The 20,857-nt window shown below is 42.6% G+C and overlaps 1 protein-coding gene across 1 annotated transcript in view; it reads right to left on the bottom strand.

Annotated features, from left to right (window-relative positions):
* The window catches only part of STON1 (stonin 1), a 45,340-nt gene that overhangs the window by 12,386 nt on the left and 12,097 nt on the right, over positions 1 to 20,857 (bottom strand). Inside the window, exon 2 of the mRNA XM_067565114.1 lies at positions 5,648 to 7,630. Coding sequence (XP_067421215.1) covers positions 5,648 to 7,580 — 1,933 coding nt within the window. The 5' untranslated portion in view covers positions 7,581 to 7,630. The remainder of the gene's footprint in view (positions 1 to 5,647; positions 7,631 to 20,857) is intronic.

Here is a 20,857-nt window from a genome sequence, read left to right as displayed (position 1 = left end):
TTGCTTTGTGAGTTCAAGCAAAATATTATAGAGGATTCTTTTCGTTCCATCACAGCTGCCTCTGCAAATTCTTCAGAACAAACTAAGTGGTAGTGATGTTTTTTTCTTCCTCCCCAAAACTTTTTTAAAGCATGCAAAGTGTCAGCACAGCACAGAGAGAAACTTTGTACTTTAAGTACAATTTGGCTTCAGGCAGGAAAGCATTGTTAGAAAGAGGATTGGCCATACTTTGTCAATGGGACTGTAGGTTTAGATTTCATCCATTACAGTAAATGACATGTCAAACCGTAGGCATAAAAGTGCCCATTCTTTATGAATTTACATTTCTTAGTGGCAGCCAATAAACAGGGAGGATGAAACCAAATATATGTGAAGGTAAAGGAAAAGATTATATGCTTAACATTATTTGTCATGTTGGCATCATCAACACACAGTGAACTATATTCACAACTTCATCAGCAATTCATAAGGCAAAAATGAACCTTCAAAAGAAAGTAGTCAAAGCAATTACCCATAGCATCAATGCATGTGACCAGCTGTGAGACAGCGAAGGAAAACTGATTTACCTATCCCATATACAAAGGGAGAAGGGAAATAAAGTGGCCCTTTACTTTGTAGAAGTAATCACTGTCATCAGGAAACAGTTTCTCTCTTGTTAGTTCTTTACAACCTTACACTGTCATATGAACTATAGATATACTTAAATGTAACATTTTAAAAGTATTTCAGAAATATTTCAGATATCACGAAGTCTTACTCAAGACCCTGTTATTAACCAACTCTTTTATCCTCAAGTAAGATAATTATCTATATTTCTGACACTATAATTGAATCTCAGTCAGAACTTCCACTACAGACCCATATTTTCATGGGTTTTAATTTGTAGCAAACACAATCCAGCATGAAATTTGGCATAAAGGACAGGATTTTCAAAAGCAGAGAGATTGGCCTAACTCTGCACTCCCTGAAGTCAATGGTAAAATTCCCAATGATGAGCATTTAACAAGTTCACCCATAATGCTTCTAGCAAGGAAAACGTCTTAAAATAAATTTTAGAAAATAATATCTATGTTACCAATTTTGATGGTCTGAAGGAGTTACTTTTATCTATAAAGTGCATACATGTATTTTTATTAAAACTACTTAACAGCAAATTTACCAAAAGAAAATCTAGTTAAATGTACCGTCTCCTCAAAAAATAAACAGCCCCCCCAACTTCATTTTAACTCTGGTCTGAAGTAAGAATATTAATTAAAACATTTCTTGCATATCTATTATCCTTGCACATGCATTATTAATTTTTGGTACTACCATTTTTTAAGGCATTGTGTGTTGGGCAGTGTGGCAAGTATAATTTGGGCCTTGGTGAACAAGGAGTTAACCTCCGCTCAATTTCCCCATTCCTTTTTTAGGTGTTGTGGGGATGGGCTATTTATTGGCTGCTTAGGAGAAAAGAGGATGGGAAATGTCATCTGGAAGATTGGAGTCCACACTGAAGATCATGTGACTGAGCTGAATCCCAAATTAGGGAGGTTTCCCTTTGTTCTCCCTCAAAGTATTTTTCAAAATAGTTATACTGGTAAAAACCCTAGTGTGGACACAGGGACCCCACTAGGAAAAACCATCAGTTCTCCCCAGCCCATCAATCCTCCCAATTCTCTCCACAAATTTCCCCCTTTGTTGTCCATTCTCTTTTTAATCAGTTCCATCCACCCCTGCATTCCATTATTCCCCCTCCTCCTCTTCAATTTCCAACCCCCATCATATTTCATTTCTCATTTGTTATTGAGATGTCGACTCCTGCCTCTGATCTCCCCTTGATGCCAGCTTCCACTGCCCACGTTAAATTTTTGAGCTTCCTCCCATGCTGCCCCTCACATTTGGGAGGAGCTCCCCATAAACATCCACAAGGCTCTTTCATTATCATCTTTCAAAACTCAGTTTAAAATGCCTTTGCTGTAAAAGCTGGAAAAACTTGATAATGTTTATGCCATTAGTGTGCTGAGACCAATGCCCATCTTACTGTCCACTACTGTGTCCTTGTTCTCTCCCCTCTGTCTGCATTCATCCGTTGTCTTTTTTTTGCTCTGTGTTTGTACAGCACCTAGCACAATGGGGTTGTGGTACATGACTAGAACACCTAGGCGCTACAGTAATACAAATAATTAACAATAATTTCTATCCTTCCTCATATCACTTTCCAGCTCCAGTCCTTTCGCACAGCCTGACCTGGATTGTTTCCTCAGCACCTGTAGCATTTTCTGATGCTGCAACTCCTTCCCTCTCCCCTTGCCAACTACTCAGTAGTCCCTAGCCCCACTTCCACCCCTCAGTTTCTTCTTGGTCTCACTGAAAGCAGGAAGGTTGCCTGGACAGCTGGCAAGGGCAGAGAGGGGAATATTCATCACAAACCCCAATTACGCTGGCAGATAGCCAAAGCAGGCGGAACTGAAAGGGGATGCGCAGGAGGAACCATAAACCATGAGCCACAGATCAAAGCCAAAAGTGACACACTTCTATTAGAAAACTGCTTCTCAACCTTACCAGAATCTTCTCTATGGTAGGTACAAGCTACATTTTGGGCCAACTGTAAAAATGAATGTTAATATAGTACTTTACTACACTTGTCCTATTGTCATCCATATACCGATAGACCATCCTAAGCTGGTGATTAGGTTCAGCACAAGACAAGCAGTTACTGTCTATCTGCAGAATCTTTTCCTCAAGATGGTTTATAAAACAAAAGAAAAGTAAGTTAACAACACAGAAAAATTGCTCAGGTGAGATTCAGTCCAGTCCTGTGACCTTTGGGCATGGAGCCCAGCCTTCTCAAAAGCATCATGCACCATGTCTTTCCTGCCACTCTTATAGCATTTCCCTACTTAAAGGGAGAGGAAAGCTGGGATGGAACAAACCTGATAGCCTCCCTGTACCTGATCACAGTTGAGTTCGTGGGTCAGTCTTTCTACAGTGGGTATCAGTGCCCTGTACTGAATGAAGTGCCAGAACTGCTCAAGCGCGTGAGATCTTGTCCTTTAGTGACTGCAGCCTATGAAGTATACAAGCGCTAATTCTACTAAACATAGAATCATAGAATCATAGAATATTAGAGTTGGAAGGGACCTCAGGAGGTCATCTAGTCCAATCCCCTGCTCAAAGCAGGACTAACCTCAGCTATATCATCCCAGCCAGGGCTTTGTCAAGCCTCAGCTTAAAAACCTCTAAAGATGGAGATTCCACCACCGCCCTAGGTAACCCATTCCAGTGCTTCACCACCCTCCTAGTGAAAATTTTTTTCCTAATGTCCAACCTAGACCTCCCGCCCTGCAACTTGAGACCATTGCTCCTTGTTCTGTCACCTGCCACCACCGAGAACAGCCTAGCCCCATCCTCCCTGGAACCCCCTTTCAGGTAGTTAAAGGCTGCTATCAAATCCCCCTCATTCTTCTCTTTTGCAGACTAAACAAGCCCAGTTTCCTTAGCCTCTCCTCATAAGTCCTGTGCTCCAGCCCCCTAATCATTTTTGTTGCCCTCCGCTGGACTCTCTCCAACTTGTCTACATCCTTTTTGTAGTGGGGGGCCCAAAACTGGACACAATACTCTAAATGCGGCCTTACCAATGCCGGATAGAGGGGAATAATCACTTCCCGTGACCTGCTGGCAATGCCCCTCCTAATGCAGCCCAATATGCTATTAGCCTTCTTGACAACCAGGGCACACTGCTGACTCATGCAAGAATGTTTCATGCAATGTCATTAGTTAATATACTTTTTTAAAACAATATACTAATCTGATTCTTATCTGTTGATAACACTGTGATACCTCACATTGTCACAGTGACTACATAATGATTTTACAGCCATAGGACCAAATCCTGCTCACCTTATCCCTATAAGGAATCCCACTGACTTCAATAGGGTATAGCATACTAATTACAGTAACCAGAATTTTGTCCATATTTAATTTTTTTCACTTTTGGGAGGTACTGGGAAGGGGAGGGCATATTTACTAGAAATCTATTTGTACACTGTTTTGCCAGTGTCATCAGCACCTTTATTAAGAAATGGAACATATTTTCATTCATTTTCAACAGGCAGTACTTTGGAAGAAAAGAGCTTTCCTAAGCAGAAAAAGAGCATTTAGAGATGATATTTTAAAGAGTAGGCAGGTGCATAGGCAACCCACATACTGGCTGAGGCAATTTAAATTTAAAGTTTAATATTTTCTTCCTTTTTGTGGCTGTCAATATTTCCATTACAAGAACCTCTCACACACACACACACACCACACACACACACACACACACCACACACACACACCCCCAAACAGGGAAAATTTAACATCCTAATTATTTTAAACCCTAAGTACCCTTATAAAGGGCTACAGATATAGGTTATAAAAGTTAAAAATGGGAAAGAAGTATTTTAAAGAGTTTATTTGCTTTTTTAAAAACAGTTTAAAATTTAAACTTTTCAGTGATGGAAGGTCTCACAGGGAAGGCTGTTGCCTGGAGGTGGTGACTTTGTACTAAAGTATAAATGAAAGCTGCACTTAATAGGGTTAAAGTTTTGCTGGTCTTTTTAAAGATGTACTTTCAATTGCTAGGTGGTAAAATACACATTATGTTGCTATCCTGATCTATTTGTTAATCCACTCCTTGTAGCCATATTTCTAGAAGTTATAATTTCTGGCAATATTACATTCACTAAAAATAAGGTTTTAAAAAGGAATCTTTATTCATATTTTTTCTCCTATTTTTCTCCTTTATTTTTCCCGAATGAACTTATGTTAACTTGCTTCCCCAGTGGAAAAAAATGAACAATTTCCACATGCATGATTAAAGGCTTAACTGCCCACCGCCCCCCCCCCCTTTTTTTTTTTTTTTTGCAGTGGGTATTTATTTAATGTACCACCACCACCACAGAGAAGGAATATAACCCAGGGCATTTTGGTGTCAGCGTAGATATTTTTATATGAATATGAACTCAGAATATTAGTCAGTCTACAAATGTGGTACTAGATGGCTGTGCTTTCACAAGGAAAGCTAACACATCAATGGTGAAACTCAATAGACCGCTGCACCTTCTAACTACACTGACACTATCTCTTGGCAAAAAGATGCTACAAGCTCAAGACCCCTGGATTCTAGTCCCAGCTCCGCCATTGACCAACTGTGCGATGTTGAGCAAATAATTTCATCTATCTGTTTTTGATTCCCATCACACCCTTTGTCTGTCTTGTCTCTTTAAATTGTATGATCTTCATGGGCAGGAACCATTTCCTATTGTGGGTTTACAGAGTGCTTAGAACGATGGAGCCCCGGTCTCAGTTAGGGGCTCTAGGCACACTACAGTAGTACAAGTATTGAAGATGAAGCTACCAGCATCCAGTAAAGGATGAAATTGCACATCAGAAAACACACATTAGGCCAAATTCTCCTTTCATTAAAAGGCCCAGTCCAGCTCCCACTGAAGACAATGGGAGTTGCCCTAGGATTGGGCCCTTACAGTGGTGTAAATTAGGCGCATTTCCCCTGAAGTCAGTGGAGTTACACAAATATAAAATCAGTGTGAGAGAAGAACCAGGTTCTTGCAGTAGAAATGCTGTACCCAAAAAATACTATTTTGATAATGCAGAATATATTTACTTGAGTTTTTATCCGGAAGTCTGTCTATCTTCCACACTACGGCCCTATAGGCACTTTCATATTTTGCTGTTCCAATTGAGACCTGAATTACAGGATCAGATTCAATTTCATGTAAAGAACCAAGGCATGTTTTTCTGTTCATTTTTGCTTTTATGGACTTCTGTCTTTGGAGATTCATGGTCCAAAGTGCTTTGATCCATTGTGCAGGAACTGGAAAGCGTATCATGACATTTTCACAGTATTTCATAGAATGCAAACTTGTTGGAATCAGAGCAGTAGAAGACATGTTTATAAAAGCCTGAAGTTCTATGTATGCTCCCTGGATAACTACTGCAGCCTTTAAAGAAAATGGAAGATCTTGCCCATTATACAGTGTCTTGAACCGCATCAGTTCTAACCTACAGGCATCCAGGGGTGGAAACTTAATAATTCTTGATTGCTCAAACTCATGTGTTTTGACACACTTATGGAAATGGTAGTCAAGAATATCAATCCATTTCTTCTCCGGGTCCTTGTCAAAATAACGTTCATCTCTTTTCTGGAGCTCTAGATCGTTTAAAGTCAAAAAGCATTCAGTATTGCCATTCACAAAACACAGACAATAAATATGTGTGATGACAGCACTTTCTACAAGTTTTCCTTCTGCTTTAGTGATTTTCCCCCAAAACTTGTCCACTATTTCTAGTATCATTTCTTGCTCCTCATAATTTCTCTTCTGTTTACAAATGGCAGGAAGCTTCATTAACTCTTCCTCAACTATTGCAAGGAAGTCACTGAAGTCATTGTAATCCATGGTTCCTAACTTTAACATCTGCTCCACCTCTGGTTCATGGACTACTTCTGCTTTAGGATGGTATTTCCTTTTCTCTGTATAAGACACATTTTCAATTTTCACGGTATGGATTTTTCCTGAAACACTACAGTTCTCTAGCTTCGGTTCTGACAGTTTACAGTGTGGTTGGAGCTGGAATTCTTTGAAAGGTTTTTCAAGGCCCTTTTCATAGTACATTTGTAAAATGCCCCCTGGTAGGACTTTAAGGTAAATAGGACCCCACTGCCGAGATGACATCATATTCTTCTTCTCAGGAATTCTCAGCATGAAAGGCCAACCATCTTTTTTCTGGCTCCTGAAGAGATTGTGTGGAATGAAAGCGGAGAGATTATGCCATGCATGTATGCTGGGGGCAGACAGGCTTCCCATAGCATCTGAAGTATCATTTTGCAAATGTTCAAGCCTTTCACAGATATAGCTGAAGGAATCCTGACTGAGGCTTTTCTGATCATGGCAAGTGTCTTTTTCTTTAGTATGGCAAATACTTCTGCCAAGTTTTTTATCCTTTCTTTGTGTATCAACATTATAGGGAGACATGTTAGTTGAACACCCTTCTTGCCAAAACAGACTTGAAAAAGCACAGTCATTCTGAAAATACTGGAAGCGTTCCGATTCCAACTGGTCTTCTATTTTATTGAAGCTTTCTTGGTGAGTAGGATTTATTTCATCCAGGACTGTTTGTTTAGGCACTAAAATCTTAGTTGGATTAACATTAACTGCAGTGCTCAGTTTCTGAGAAGCTAAGGAAGAACAAGTCCCAGGTGGTGGGTGAAGATTAATGTTTGATGACGATTCAGGAATAGGATAAAGGATGTGAATCCCTGATTTGGGGATACAGGGACTTGCTGGATAGTCTTTGGTAGGTGTAGAAAGTGGAGAGTTACTAGGAGGTCCAGGACTTAAGTAAAAGTCAACTATAGGAGAGGAAAGTGGAGTGCTGCTTACAGAAGATGATCTACTTGAAGATTCGTGCACATTAGCAAGACTGAGATTAAGACCATTTGCTTTACAGGTACTATGATTTTCCACTGATTTTTGAGGACATTGAAAGAGGGGCTCATCATCAAAAGTGACCCAGTTTGCTGGATTTGTGGAACACATCTTGTAGGAACAAACTTGAAACAGTTGTACAAGTATCACCTCTGAGTCATCTGTTAAGAAATAACACAAAACAAGAACAGACATGATCAGAAATAAAGGCAATTACTTTTGGGGAAAAAATAACATAACATTCAAATTGTATTAGGCCTAAATTTTCATGACTGCCCAATTTTGGATGTCTCAATCTCTTGATGCAAAACTTGAGTCACCCAAGGCTTAATTTTTAAAGTACTGAACACTCATAGACCTCCAACTGCTGTAACAACTTGGGTACCCAAAATTAGCGGACAGCTTTGAACATTTAATATACACATACACGCTTTGTAAGTGGAGCTGGCAGAAACTTTATAGGTAAGGTTGCCTAATGTTTTCCATTATAAGGCTCTGTTATCAGTTGCTGATAACTTTGCCAAATTAACTGTTTGAACTGAAATTTTCATTTCTGCCTCACAATGAATATTTTGGGAAAGTTTCAGCAAAAATGGCTCATCTGTTTCAAAGACTAGGGGCAAAATACATTGCTTTACCCATGTTAAAAATTCTTGCAACTGTTTTGCTGAGAAGCTATGGCACCTCCATGCTTTGGGATAGGGACTTAATGTTTGGTAGAGGGGCGTGTGTGCATATGGAGGAAGCTGGTTTCTCATCCTGTGCCTTTTCTGTCTCTGAAAATTTAGCTGAGTTATAAATCTCTGAAAATATAAATTTACTATCTCAGAAGTTTGTTGTGGCTGGCAGAAAAATTCCCTGAGCATTCCGTATGTACTGAGTATGATCCACCTCCACAGAATTCTGTGCCAACCACAATTCACATGATCCAACATGGAGCTGAGCAGGACAGTTTTCCTCCCAGCTACATGGAAGCAGAACTGAGGGCAGAGAGACTGATGGCTAAGCAGCATAAAGAAGGAGGAAACGGTCACACTCAAATGTATAGGGTTAGGTGCAAAAGGACAGGGCAGAAGGCTCCTATGGGTGGAAAACAAGTAATTAATATAATAAAAGACTGTCTTATTACATAATCACAAAAAGGACAAATTAAGGCTACACAGGCAACTTGAATTCTGGCATTTCCTAACTTTTGAGTGCTAGACTTTACAACCTTAAAACATTCTTAACATAGGGATGTGTGGGCTATGTATAGCTTTATGTACAACACTTAACTAAAAGTTCTGCTCATTGCATTAGACTTTTGTGCTGGTTCTTTCTGATTATGGTTGTTGGTGATAACAGTAGAGAGAAATATCCAAAGTGTGTGGGGAGAAACATATTATTCTGCCCTTTGCACCTGTGATGTCAAAAGTCAGCTATTCTCACCACTTTGAAGGAAATACTAGCCTTTATCCCCACGTAAGTTCAGTATCCATACCTTTTTATTCTCCAAGACAATTAAGAATACTCAAGCAAAACTACAAATAACACTGAAGCATTCAGAACAAATTGTGGTGTTGGAAAGTATCTTCATTGTCTACGCTATGGTGAATCATTTTTTCCCAAACCATACAAAGATTTTTATTCTGTAAGTAGTATAAATAAATACAGTCACCTTAGGGCTTCTTACCAGCAGGATGTGCATGTTGCTAGTAAGATATGACTGAAAATTCTACATACAATTTGTTTTGTGATTATGTGAAATGGTAGAATGTTCACATTAGATTTGCTTTTGTAGTAGAGGCATGAAATGGACATATTTCAGAAGCATATCTACACATTTTTAATATTAAAACTATAAAAAGACATTCTGTATACCACATTTTTGTGGATACTATAATTTACTATCGATACAGCTATATATATATATATATTAGTAAACACTTTTGGCTTTAATCTCTCTGTGTATCAGTTCCCCATCTGTAAAATGGGAATTATAATTCCTCCACGCCTCATACTGGTGTGGTGAACATAAATTCATTTATGTTTGTGAAGTGCTCAGATTCTATTCTAACATGTGCCACAGAAAGGCCCACGAGGAAATTAATATTTCTGTATTCAGTGCAGTGTTTGGATGGTGAGCAGTAAATAAGACCTGAAGCCACACAATGGCTGATGAGACTAAGGAGAAATAATTAATAACTACTCATTCAGTGAGCACCATTCATCCTGTGCTCTGAATGAAGCAGGGTCCTGTGGGAAAAAAAAGTGTATGATCATGTAATTAAAGACGGTATCATAATGTATATGCACAAGGTGATGAATTGCCTATGCAACCTGAACCCTGGAATTTCCGAGCTTGTGAAGGCTTAACTGAACAACCTTAAACCGGTTCTCTAAAGAGTATTTTGTGTGCAGATTGGATTTTGCTTGTATTTTATGGGATGACCCTTCACTAAATGAAGTGAAAATATGATATAGGGCAGTGTGTTTCTCAATCTTACTTCTGAAAATTTTAATAAGTACTCCAACACTCAATTTTCCATGGGATTTTATATTTAGAGACTAACGTGAGCCATATGTTGGAAGAAGGGCTGAGTATATAAGGCCGTGATATGACAGATGTCAGATCTCGTGTGGGTCGGGTTACCACCTTTACACCAGGGGTGAGCAATTCAAGAATGTACCTGGGCTAGAGGTGATGTTGGCCAAAGCAAGGAGGCTTTCAGCGGCATGCCAATGCTGGGACATATAAAGTGCAATGCCAAATTTTATGCCACAGATTTGAGAGGAGGAAGGGGTGAGAGAAAGAGAAACAGGAAAAGAGGGTAACTGGTGAAATCTGGGGCTGTCACAGTTGTCAATTTCACTGCTCAGCTAGAGCAGTGAAATTGACAAGTTTTCTGGGCACTGGGCTTCCAGCCAGGGAGGAGGGCTGCCATCTGGACAAATTGCAGGCGGCTGCCACCTGGCTGCCAACCTGGGAAGTGGGCGACTGCCACCCAATCTGAGCTGGGGCAGAGTAGGCTTCCACGCTGGCTGGGATCCAGGGATGTGGGCAGGCGGCTGCTGCCCATCTTCAAGCCAGGGCGCTGGAGGCTGTCCCTTGGCTTGGAGCTGGGGCGCAGGTGGCTGCCACCCATCTGCGAGGCCAGCTCGCGACATGCAGAAGGCTGCCTCCAGGCTCCCACCTGGGAGCAGCGGGAAGTGGGGGGGCCTGCTGCCTGCCTCCCTCAGAAGCTAGCGGCTGCCGCCTGCCTCCCAGCTGGGAGCTGTGACTGGGCGGGAAGCAGGAAGCCTCCGCCCGCCTTCCCCAGAAGCCGGGGGCTGCCACACGCCTCCCATCTGGGAGCTGGGACCTGGTGGGAAGCGGGCTGCCACAGCCCAGCTTCCCCAGAAGTCGGCAGCTGCCGTCTACCTCCCCTTCACTGTTTTTCCCCGGGTACCCCTGCCTGTGTCTCGCGTATCCCCAGGGGTATGCATACCACAGGTTGAGAAAGTATGATATAGGGAACGGAAACATGATGATAATGCCCAAAATACTCAAAATGATTTCAGCTTCTGACTTAACTTGTCAGAGAGACTGCAGCCATGTTGGGACACAGAAAAACGATTACTAACCTTCTGTAACTGTTGTTCTTCGAGATGTGTTGCTCATGTCTTTTCCAAATAGGTGTGTGCATGCCATGTGCACAGTTTGCTGGAAGGTTTTTCCCCTTGTAGTACTTATAGGGTCAGCTCTGGTGCCCCCTGGAGTCGTGCCTCCATGGCATTCTATATAGGGCCCTGCTGACCCTCCACCTCTTCAGTTTCTTCTCGCTGGCAGGCTCCAACAGAGGGGTAGGCAGTTGCGTCTTGGAATGGACATGAGCAACACATCTTGGAGAACAGAAACACTTACAGAAGGTTAGTAACCGTTTTTTCTTCTTCGAGTGGTTGCTCATGTCAATTCCAAGTGATTCCCAAGCGAAATTGTAGGAGGTGGGGTCGGAGCTCAAAACCCAACAGATTGAAGCACTCCTCTGCCAAAAGCAGCATCATCTCTGGCATGCTGGGTAATAGCGTAGTGGGCAGAGAAGGTGTGAATACTCAACCATGTTGCTGCTCTACAGATATCCTGAATTGGTATCTGGGCCAGGAAAGCTGCGGAGGATATTTGCGCTCTGGTGGAATGGGCCGTTAACTTGGTGGCAGGCACATTTGCCAAGTCATAACAGGTTCTGATGCACAAGGTGATCCACGAAGAGATCCTTTGAGAGGAAACTGGAAGCCCCTTCATCCTATCTGCGACTGCTACGAAGAGCTGGGTTGTTTTCCTGAACGGTTTAGTTCTTTCAATATAAAAAGCCAAGGCATGCCTGATGTCCAGTGAATGCAGCCTACATTCCCGACTATTAGCATGTGTCTTTGAGTAAAAAACTGTGAGGAAGATATCCTGGTTTGCATGGAACTGCAAAACCTCCTTCAGGAGGAAGACTGGGTGGGGATGAAGCTGTACCTTGTCCTTAAAGAAAATAGTATATGGAGGCTCTGACGTGAGCACTTTGAATTCAGAAACCCTTCTGGCTGAAGTTATGGCCACCAGGAAGGCCACCTTACAGGACAGGTAGAGGCCCGTCCATGGAATGAGAAAGGCCTCTGCAATGGACCTGGGCTGTGGTTCTGGAAGGAACAGAATTGTAGGCACTTCCTTTTGAGTCTTGTGGAGAATAAGTCCATGCAGGGAACACCCCATCGATGGAAGACACTGCTCAACACATCCGGACCGATCAATCACTCATGACTGAGTAAAGACTTGCTGAGGCTGTCGGCCAACACATTTTGATCTCCAGGCAGGAAGGATGCCTCCAGGGATATTGATCAAGCAATGCAGAGGTCCCATAATCTTAGGGTTTCCTGGCACAGATGAGAGGAGCAAGCTCCACCCTTTCGGTTTATATAAAACATCACTGTCGTATTGTCTGTTAAGACTGACACTACCTTGCCCTCTAGATGACCTTGGAAAACTTGGCAAGCCAGGCACACTACCCTCAGCTCCCTCACGCTGATGTGGAGGGAGAGTTCTGCACTAGACCAAAGCCCATGGGTCCTGAGTTCCCCTAGGTGGGCTCCCCATCCCATTGCCAAAGTGTCTGTCACCAGGCACAGGGACAAGAAGGGGACTTCTGCGCATTTGACTTGGGGATCACACCACCAAACTAGGGTCTTTAACAGTGCAGGTGGAAGAGAGACCACCTTGTCTATGTTGTCCCAAGCAGAGCGATAAACTGAAGCCATCCATGTGTGTAGGGGCCAGAAACGCAGTCTCGCTTGCTGAACGACATAAGTACATGCTGCCGTGTTTCCTAGCAGCTTTACGCAATTGCATGCTGTGGTCTGGGGATAACATTTTAAGTCTGTTGTAATGTTCCAAAGAGCGAGAAAACGGGCCTCTGGGAGGGATGCTCTGGCCTGGCCAAAGTTCAGCACTGCCCCGATGAATTCTATCCTCTGGAAGGGCATGAAGTGTTGACTTCTGTTCATTGATCACAAGGCCCAACCTGTCGAAGGTAGACTATCATGTCCATTTCCACCTGCTCTCTGGTGTGCCCCTTGACTAACCAGTCATCAAAGTAGGGGTACACCTGTACTCTCCTTCTTCTCAGGAGTGCAGCGACTACCGCCATGCATTTGGTAAACACCCAAGGGGCCGCAGACAGATTGAAAGCCAGGACCTTGAACTGATAATGAGTCTGATGGACTACAAAAAGAAGTCATGTGTGGCCCAGGAAGATGGCTATGTGAAAATATGCATCTTTCAAATCAAGGGCAGTATACCAATCGCCCAGATCCAGAGAGGGAATGATAGTGGCCAAGGAGATCGTGTGGAATCTCAGCTTCTTCATGAATCTGTTAAGATTTCGCAGGTCAAGAATGAAATAAAGTCCGCCCGTGGCTTTTGGGATTAGAATCCCTTTCCTTTTAGATCCCTTGGGACCTCTTCCACTGCTCCTATACTTAGAAGCGCCTGCACCTCCTGCTGAAGAAGTTTCTCATGAGAGAGGTCCCTGAAGAGGGAGAGGGAGTGTGGGAGGGCAAGGGAGATGAGAACTGGAGCAAGTATCCCAGTCTCACCGTGCGTAGGACCCATTGATCTGACATGATCTGGGACCATACATGGTAGAAGTGGGATAGGCAGTCCGAAAATAAAAGGGGGAGTAGATCCGAGATACTGATTGGGGTGCTGTCCTCTGGCATACCCTCAAAAGTTTTGTTTGGACACCAAGAACTGCCCTCGTTTGCCGCCCAGAGCCCTGGTTAGAGACTTGCGAGGTCTCAGTCTATTGCTTCTGCCCCTTCTGCAGTTGGGGTCCTGTCTTGGCTGGTTTTGATAGAACCGCTTGTGATACACTGCACTCCATGTATACCCTTATGGTGTGATTGTGTATTATTTGTGTTCACCCTTATAGTGTAACTGTGTATTGTTTAATGCAAAGTGTGTCATGTAAGGTGTTTTTGGAATGCTCATGACATACTGAACATTGTTGTTATAGTAGTATGTTTGTTGCAATGTCATATGTATGGTTATGAAGCTCTGCTATGTAATATTCCCAAATATGTGTTTCATAGCTTGAAGCAGATCTAGGCAAACACTAAAGGCAGAGAGGTAGTTCATGCCTCTCTAAGGCATGCATAAAACAACCCAGCTCTTCCAGGAACAATGGACTAGCCTAAGCATCTGATAAGGGGATGCTCATTGACTCAGGATGTGGCGAAGACCATGCAGGAATACTGTTGGTGACCTGACCCTGAAAGAGGGGTGAAGCCCCAGAAGGGAGCATAGTGACATGTTGATAAGGAGGGACATTCTGGCTGCTAGCTCTCTTTTTCTTCTACTTCCATCTACCAAGCAACTGAAGGATTGTCCACAAGGGGAGGGCCTGGCTGAAGAAGTCAGCCAGCCGGTGGTGAGCATTACCTAAGACTGTAAGTTACTGAAACTGTTAAGCTTAGTTTAGAATGTGATATGCTTTTATTGCATCCTGATCAAATCTGACATGTTCCTCTGGTTTATAACACTTAAAATCTTTCTGTACTTAATAAACTTGTTCGTTTTATGTAAAGCAGTGCATGTGCTTTGGCTGTGTGTAGAGACTTCATTTAAGGTGCCAAAACTGGTGCATATCAATTTCCTTGATAAATTGACAACACATGAGCTTGCAGAGTCCAGTGGGCAGTTCCTGGGGTGCGTCTGGGACTCAGGGCGTTTGCTGGGGTCATTCTATCGCATAATACCATGAGTGGCTGGCCAGAATCACTGACTCACTAAATTAAGGGGCTGCCTGCTTGTAGGAGGCTGTGCATGTGCTGACCCAGGAGTCATATGTATGGTATTCACACAGTGGGGCAAGTGCAAGATGGACCCCAGGAATGAGTGATTGAGGTAACACAGCTATAAACCAATCCAGATTGCAGATGGGAATGTCACACCGCTGCATAGGTTGCAGCTTAAAATTTTTTCTCTGGGATGCCTGCTAGTACGTGTGAACCCAGAGACTTCAGTGTGCTTTCAAGCTATGAAGTTTGGAGTCTGTTTGGGAAAAGAACAAGGCGAGGCCCTCAAATGGTAAGTCCTGGATTGTTAACTGAATCTCATGTGAAAGTCCTGGGGCTTGGAGCCAGGAACTCCTTCTCATGGCCACCCCGAGGCCATCGTACAAGCCGCCGCATCTGCTTCATCTAAGGCTGCTTGGAGCAGTGTTTTTGTCACAGCCTTACCCTCCTTCACCATGGCAGCGAATTCAGTCTGGTGCGACTGACTCCCCAAATTTCTCCACAGATTGCCAAGAATTGAAGGTGTACCGACTGAGGATGGCCTGTTGGTTTGCAATTCGAAGTTGGAGTCCCCCGGTGGAGTATATCTTCCTGCCAAAAAGCTCCAACTTCTTGGCTTCCTTAGCCTTCGGTGTAGACCCCTGATGACCTTGCCTCTCATGCTCGTTGGCCACCACCACCACGAGGGACCCTGAAGGAGGGTGGGTGTAAAAATACTCGTAGTCCTTTGAAGGCATGAAGTACTTTCTCTCTACCTTCTTCACAGTAGGAGGTAGAGAGGCAGGTGTTTGCCACAGAGACTTTGTGGTCTCTCTAATGGTCTTAATTGCAGCAGAACCACTCTGGAGGGGCCCTCCGGGACCAAGATGTCCACCATCAGATCTGCTCCCTCCACAACTTCCTCCGCCTGGAGGCCTATATACTGGGCCACCCTGAGAAGAAGCTCCTGTGCACCCTGCTGTCTTCCGGTATCTGTGCAGGGACTCCTCCTGCCACAGCTTCATCAGGGCACATGGAGGACGACGCTTTGGAAGGAACTGTGGATGTCTCCTGACTTTCGGGATTGGAAGGGTCACATGGTGCCGGATCCTTGTTCTCGGTGCTGGGGTCCAAGGCAGTGTCAGGCCTGGCACTGTACTCAAAGCCCCCCCAGATGCCATGCGGCAAGCTTCTGGCAGAGTGTGACGGTCAGGGTCTGAAGTCCGAGGCAAGAATATATGACCTGCCAGACTGGGACCCTTAAACCTGATGGTAAGCCCACAGAGTCCAAAACGGCTACTGGGCAGGCATATGCCAATGAAGGGACCATGGCATTGAATGTGGGTATGCTGCCTCTGCCTTCAGGTGCCTGCTCCTCCTCGAAGAATAAGACTCTGCCTCTGAGTCCGAGGAGAACCGCTCACTTCCCGGTGACCACGGATGTGTGGTGCTGTATGGTGCTGCAGAGTGGAGCCATGGAGAGCACGACCATGCCATCATGGCAGACTTGCTCTTTGATGGCACCGTGGCCTTTTTCGGCAGCAGTTCTGGGTCTGCCTCAGTGGGAATGGAGGGGCTGTGTCCTCGATGAGCTCCTTCACCACCTCAAAAGTTTCAGGCGTCACGGGTAGCTGCAACTCCTCCTCTTGTCTCTGCAGGGAGTCTATTGGGCCCAGACTCCACAAACCCTTCCATGGGGCTGGAGTTGACGGTGCCACCACTGTGGGTTCAGGGCTTAGGTGGCCTGACATGAGTCGCACCTTGCTCAAGCCCTTGTGAGCCAATGTACTTGGCACTGGCGAGCGACCCCTGCCCTTGTTTTTCTGTTTCTTGCGCGGCACCAGAGAATGGGAACAGTGCTGTGCCTCTGTGCTGGGGAGGTGTGCCGATGCCGGGCATCCCTTGGCGTGGGGTCTTGTCTTGGTGCCATCTCCCTCACCATTGTCGGTGCACTTCATACTGAGGCCGAGGTGGAAAGCTTCTCATCCGCCGGGCTTTGCTCCATAAGCTTCCTACAGGACTCGCAACACTTGAAGTCAGGCATCCCCCATCCCCAGTGGGAAAGGGGAAGTTTTAAACTGGTAAGTGGTAACTATTCTAAGACTATATACAACTATTTTACAGGTACTCCTAGGAGAACAATGGCTAGACTTGCAAAGCAAGAGCTAGGTTCCAGCAACGGTCATGGGCAGTTAGAAGGAACTGAAGTAGCGGAGGGTTAGCAGGGCCCTATATAGAGCGCCATGGAGGTGTGACTCCAGGGGGCACTAGAGCCAATTCTACAGGTACTACTAGGGGAAAAACCTTCAGGCGAACTGTCCACGTGGCATGCACACACCTACTTGGAATCGACATGAGGAAGCACTCGAAGAAACGTTTTAGATTAGCAAATCCAAACCTTTTTCAGGGTGGTTTATAGGCCTCCACCAGATATAAAGAGACTCTTCTAACTTCACTTTAGCCACAAAGCCAAGATGTAGCAACACATTCATTCTGCTGAGCACTGATTTGGCTGGGAGTCTGGAAAAGTGCGATTAATTCAATCAGTAAATAAATTAGGTTTAACTGAAATACTTCTCTGATGTAAGCATTATTAAATGTAATCTGCATGGGAATTCAAGCAGCAAGCAGTTAAACTGCACTTTAAATGTTAATGTATAATTTAAAACACCAAACACATAACATTATATCTTTATGGAAGATGTATTGTCCCAAAAGAGTCCCTCCTCCCCCCCGCACTACTCGTGGTAGATAAAGAAACAAGAAATAAATGGCTAATTATTATAAGGAAAAAAAATACGATGAAACACCACAGTGCATGTACAAAAGCTGTTCATTCTAGAAAGGGTATCCTCATTATGTCAGTATGCATTCATGTCTGCATGAAAGCACAAGAATGGCAGTGTTCCTACACACAGTACCACCTGCATGTATATTCCTATATAATTTAGGATTAGACAACAGTTACTTGAAAGCATTTTCCCCTCACAGCCATATCATCAATTTGTTCATTTGATGTATTTGTCATATAGCCATACAAGTCGTTCCTAGTCTGCAGGAATTAGAAACCCAGTTTGTTTCTGAAAGGGAAAGAGTTCAGCCAAGTGAATTCTTATGTTATGACATGAATTATTATTTTTAAACTTTGCAATTTATTTTGGGCCAGCTTAACACTTAAAATTTAGGCATGCATCCTGGACTTTGACAAATTTTGTGCTCACTTTATTGCTGAACAAACAAGAATTTAGAATGGAGTTGTTTTAGTCTCTCTTTATTTTTTGAAGTCTCAATCATTTTCTTTACTAAATATATTTACAGTACATTAGTTACTTAGTAAGATTCCTCCTCCATCTTGAGAGACAGAGAGAGAGTGTTCCAAATAGTTGCACTGTAGTTAGGACTCATTAGCATGTAAATTATGCACTCAAACACTGTGAATGAATTTGAAGTTTAGCAATGGAAAGAAAACTTGGGTCATTTCCTCCCCACATCATTATAATTTTTTCTACCGTTTCAGCCACTCCCCTTTAGTTTCCAGCCTTCTTCATTCACCTCTTTTCTAGTCTTCCTCCTCCTGTCATCTTATTTCTGCAATCTCAAAGCTCCACAGTCTGTTTTCCACTGGCAGGTAGGCATCATCCCAAAATGCTCTCCCCCCCCCCCTTTTTTTTTTTTTAAATCATAACTAGGGTAGTACTCACTCAGAGCATCACTCTTGCTGTGACAACAAGGAGCAAAACATCCAGGGGCACATCAATAAGATGGAAGGTGGTAGGAAATGGGCTCAGAAGTTCTGCATTAGAGTTCAAAAGGGAGGTTGCAAGAGACAGATAAGTGATGGGAGCAGGGGGATAAGCAGGAAGGAGGACACTGAAAGAGAAATTCTACTGAAATGGACACAGAAGGAGTGCAAAGATAGACCTTGAATTGGGTAGGACAAAGCACAGCCATTCTATTTAATTATTCTGACACACACTGGACAAATGATAAATTGTTAAATATTGATTAGGAATAACTGAAAAAAATGACAAAGTATAAAATGTGATTATAAGTACATACAGATATTATACACAATAAATTCATATTTTTCCCAAACAACATTTGTGGACTATTCCCCTTCTCATCACTGAAACTGCATCTTTTCAATGTCAGTTATTCCACATGTTAACATTCTTACCTATTCTTCTGTCCACAGCTATTGCCTTCCCATACATTTTTTCTTACTGAACACGAAGTTACAGCTTTTTCCACTGGTTTTGTTTTAAAACATACATATATAAAGAAAGATACTAGAACAGATTTGTTTAGTCAGTAGATAATTAGCTCCAGTCTTTTTTATCTGTGAAATATTTAACTTCAGTTAATAAAGGTCTATGAAGAAAAATATTTTTCTATATGCATCTTTCTCATCTGTGTTTATAATGCCATTCATATGTCTGATAGCATGACTGCAGCTTTCACTTATTACTTTTCCAGATATTGGGAGGAAAAATACTACATATTTAAAAAACCAAAAAGGATATATTAAAGTATATAGTAGTTCATTTGACCTCCACTTATGAAACTCTAGATCTGACCACAGCACCAAGAAAAAATAATTTAAATTTTTTTAAAATAATATTGTAATACAAGGGAACTCACACCCTGCATTTGTAATGGGTAGTATTGTTGCCATTTCATTTGCAGCTTACAAAATAAGTATCTGCAGTCTTACGTTGTTGTATCCCATTACTGTTAGTTCTCTGCTGCCTTCACACATGCAGAACTCAACAAATAAATTTTTCTTTGAAAAACAACCTGACATGAAGTGCTTTAATTCATTCATTTAAGGGGATTTTAAGAAACTTTTCCTTGAAAATGGCAATAAAGCAGAGCTTTAAACAGACCAGTTTTCACTCTTGAAAAATTAGTATGAGATCCATGTAAATTTAACCCACAGGTTCTGCATCACAGGAAAACTGTACACAAAGACATTGACTTTATATTAGTACATATGTTGTACAGCTCACAACATCTAAATCACAAGCATGTGTGGTATTTAATTCAGAAACGTGACAGGAAATTCCATTTGTCAAATACTAAAACCACACCAAAAAAATCTGTGTTCAAACAATAAGGGTCTAACGTAAATACATTAATGTAAGTTTACTTAGAGGTTGCAACTCATTCTTCACTCACCCACTCAACCCAAGTAAATCCTTAAATTTTGTCAGACTAAATCCAACCTGTAGCATTTTCTGAATAATTGTTGTAGTTTAATTTCTTGGTTTTTAATATTATTAAAACAGAGAAAAGGGAATGATACTTGACATCCTGGATGGTATGATGGAATTTTAGAGGCTGGGCTTAAACAGCGTGATCCTGTTGTCCTCTCAGTAGCTGGGAAAGAGGGTTTTGCAGACTAGAATAAGAAAACAAGCAGCAAAAGGGCTCTATCTCAGCAATGAATTTTAAAGCACAGACTGAAAGAACTGTTAGCGTTCTTTCTAGAAGCAGAACTAAGCTCCAAATTTTGGTTTCAGATCCAAACTTCCCCAAAATTTAAGGGTATTTGGTCCTCAATTTTCTGGTTCTGGACCCACTTCTAGTTCTTTCAGAGATTTCATTCTCAAACCCAGTCTTTAAGTTTTAGTTGGACAATAGAAAATATATTCCAGTGAACTATATCATAAATTCTTTGGCAGATAATGGTTAACACGTTATGCACGCTTTCCTCCTCACCTCACAAAAACTAGTAATCCTTGACCCTGGTTGCAGGGCAGACTATGCTAAACACACAAACGATTTCAGGGCTCCACATAAGATTTTGGACCACATTCTGATTCTGGCTCATGAGTTTGGGTATCACCCAGGCCAAAACAGCTTAGCTTCTTTGGTGCTATAGAAAAACCTAAAATAGAAAGACTAAGTACCAGGGACTATGCTTTTTTCATTGGCTGCTGATCTCCTAAAGTTGGACATCTGTCTGGTGTATGTGCTGATTCTCTGAGACCTGTCAGGAGCCTCTAGTATTTTGAACAACAGGTTTTGTTGACTTGCATGTGTAGCTTGACACAATTGCGTAATATTGCTCAGTGGTTCAACTCTTTTCTGGCCAAGCAGTCTCAAGGGAT

The sequence above is a fragment of the Emydura macquarii genome, unplaced genomic scaffold, assembly GCF_026122565.2.
Source record: "Emydura macquarii macquarii isolate MOO-44397 ecotype Brisbane River unplaced genomic scaffold, CSIRO-AGI_Emac_v2 contig_2676, whole genome shotgun sequence".
NCBI classification, from domain to species: domain Eukaryota; kingdom Metazoa; phylum Chordata; order Testudines; family Chelidae; genus Emydura; species Emydura macquarii.
Note: the sequence above shows the minus strand (reverse complement) of the source record. Positions and strands in the feature narration are given on the sequence as shown.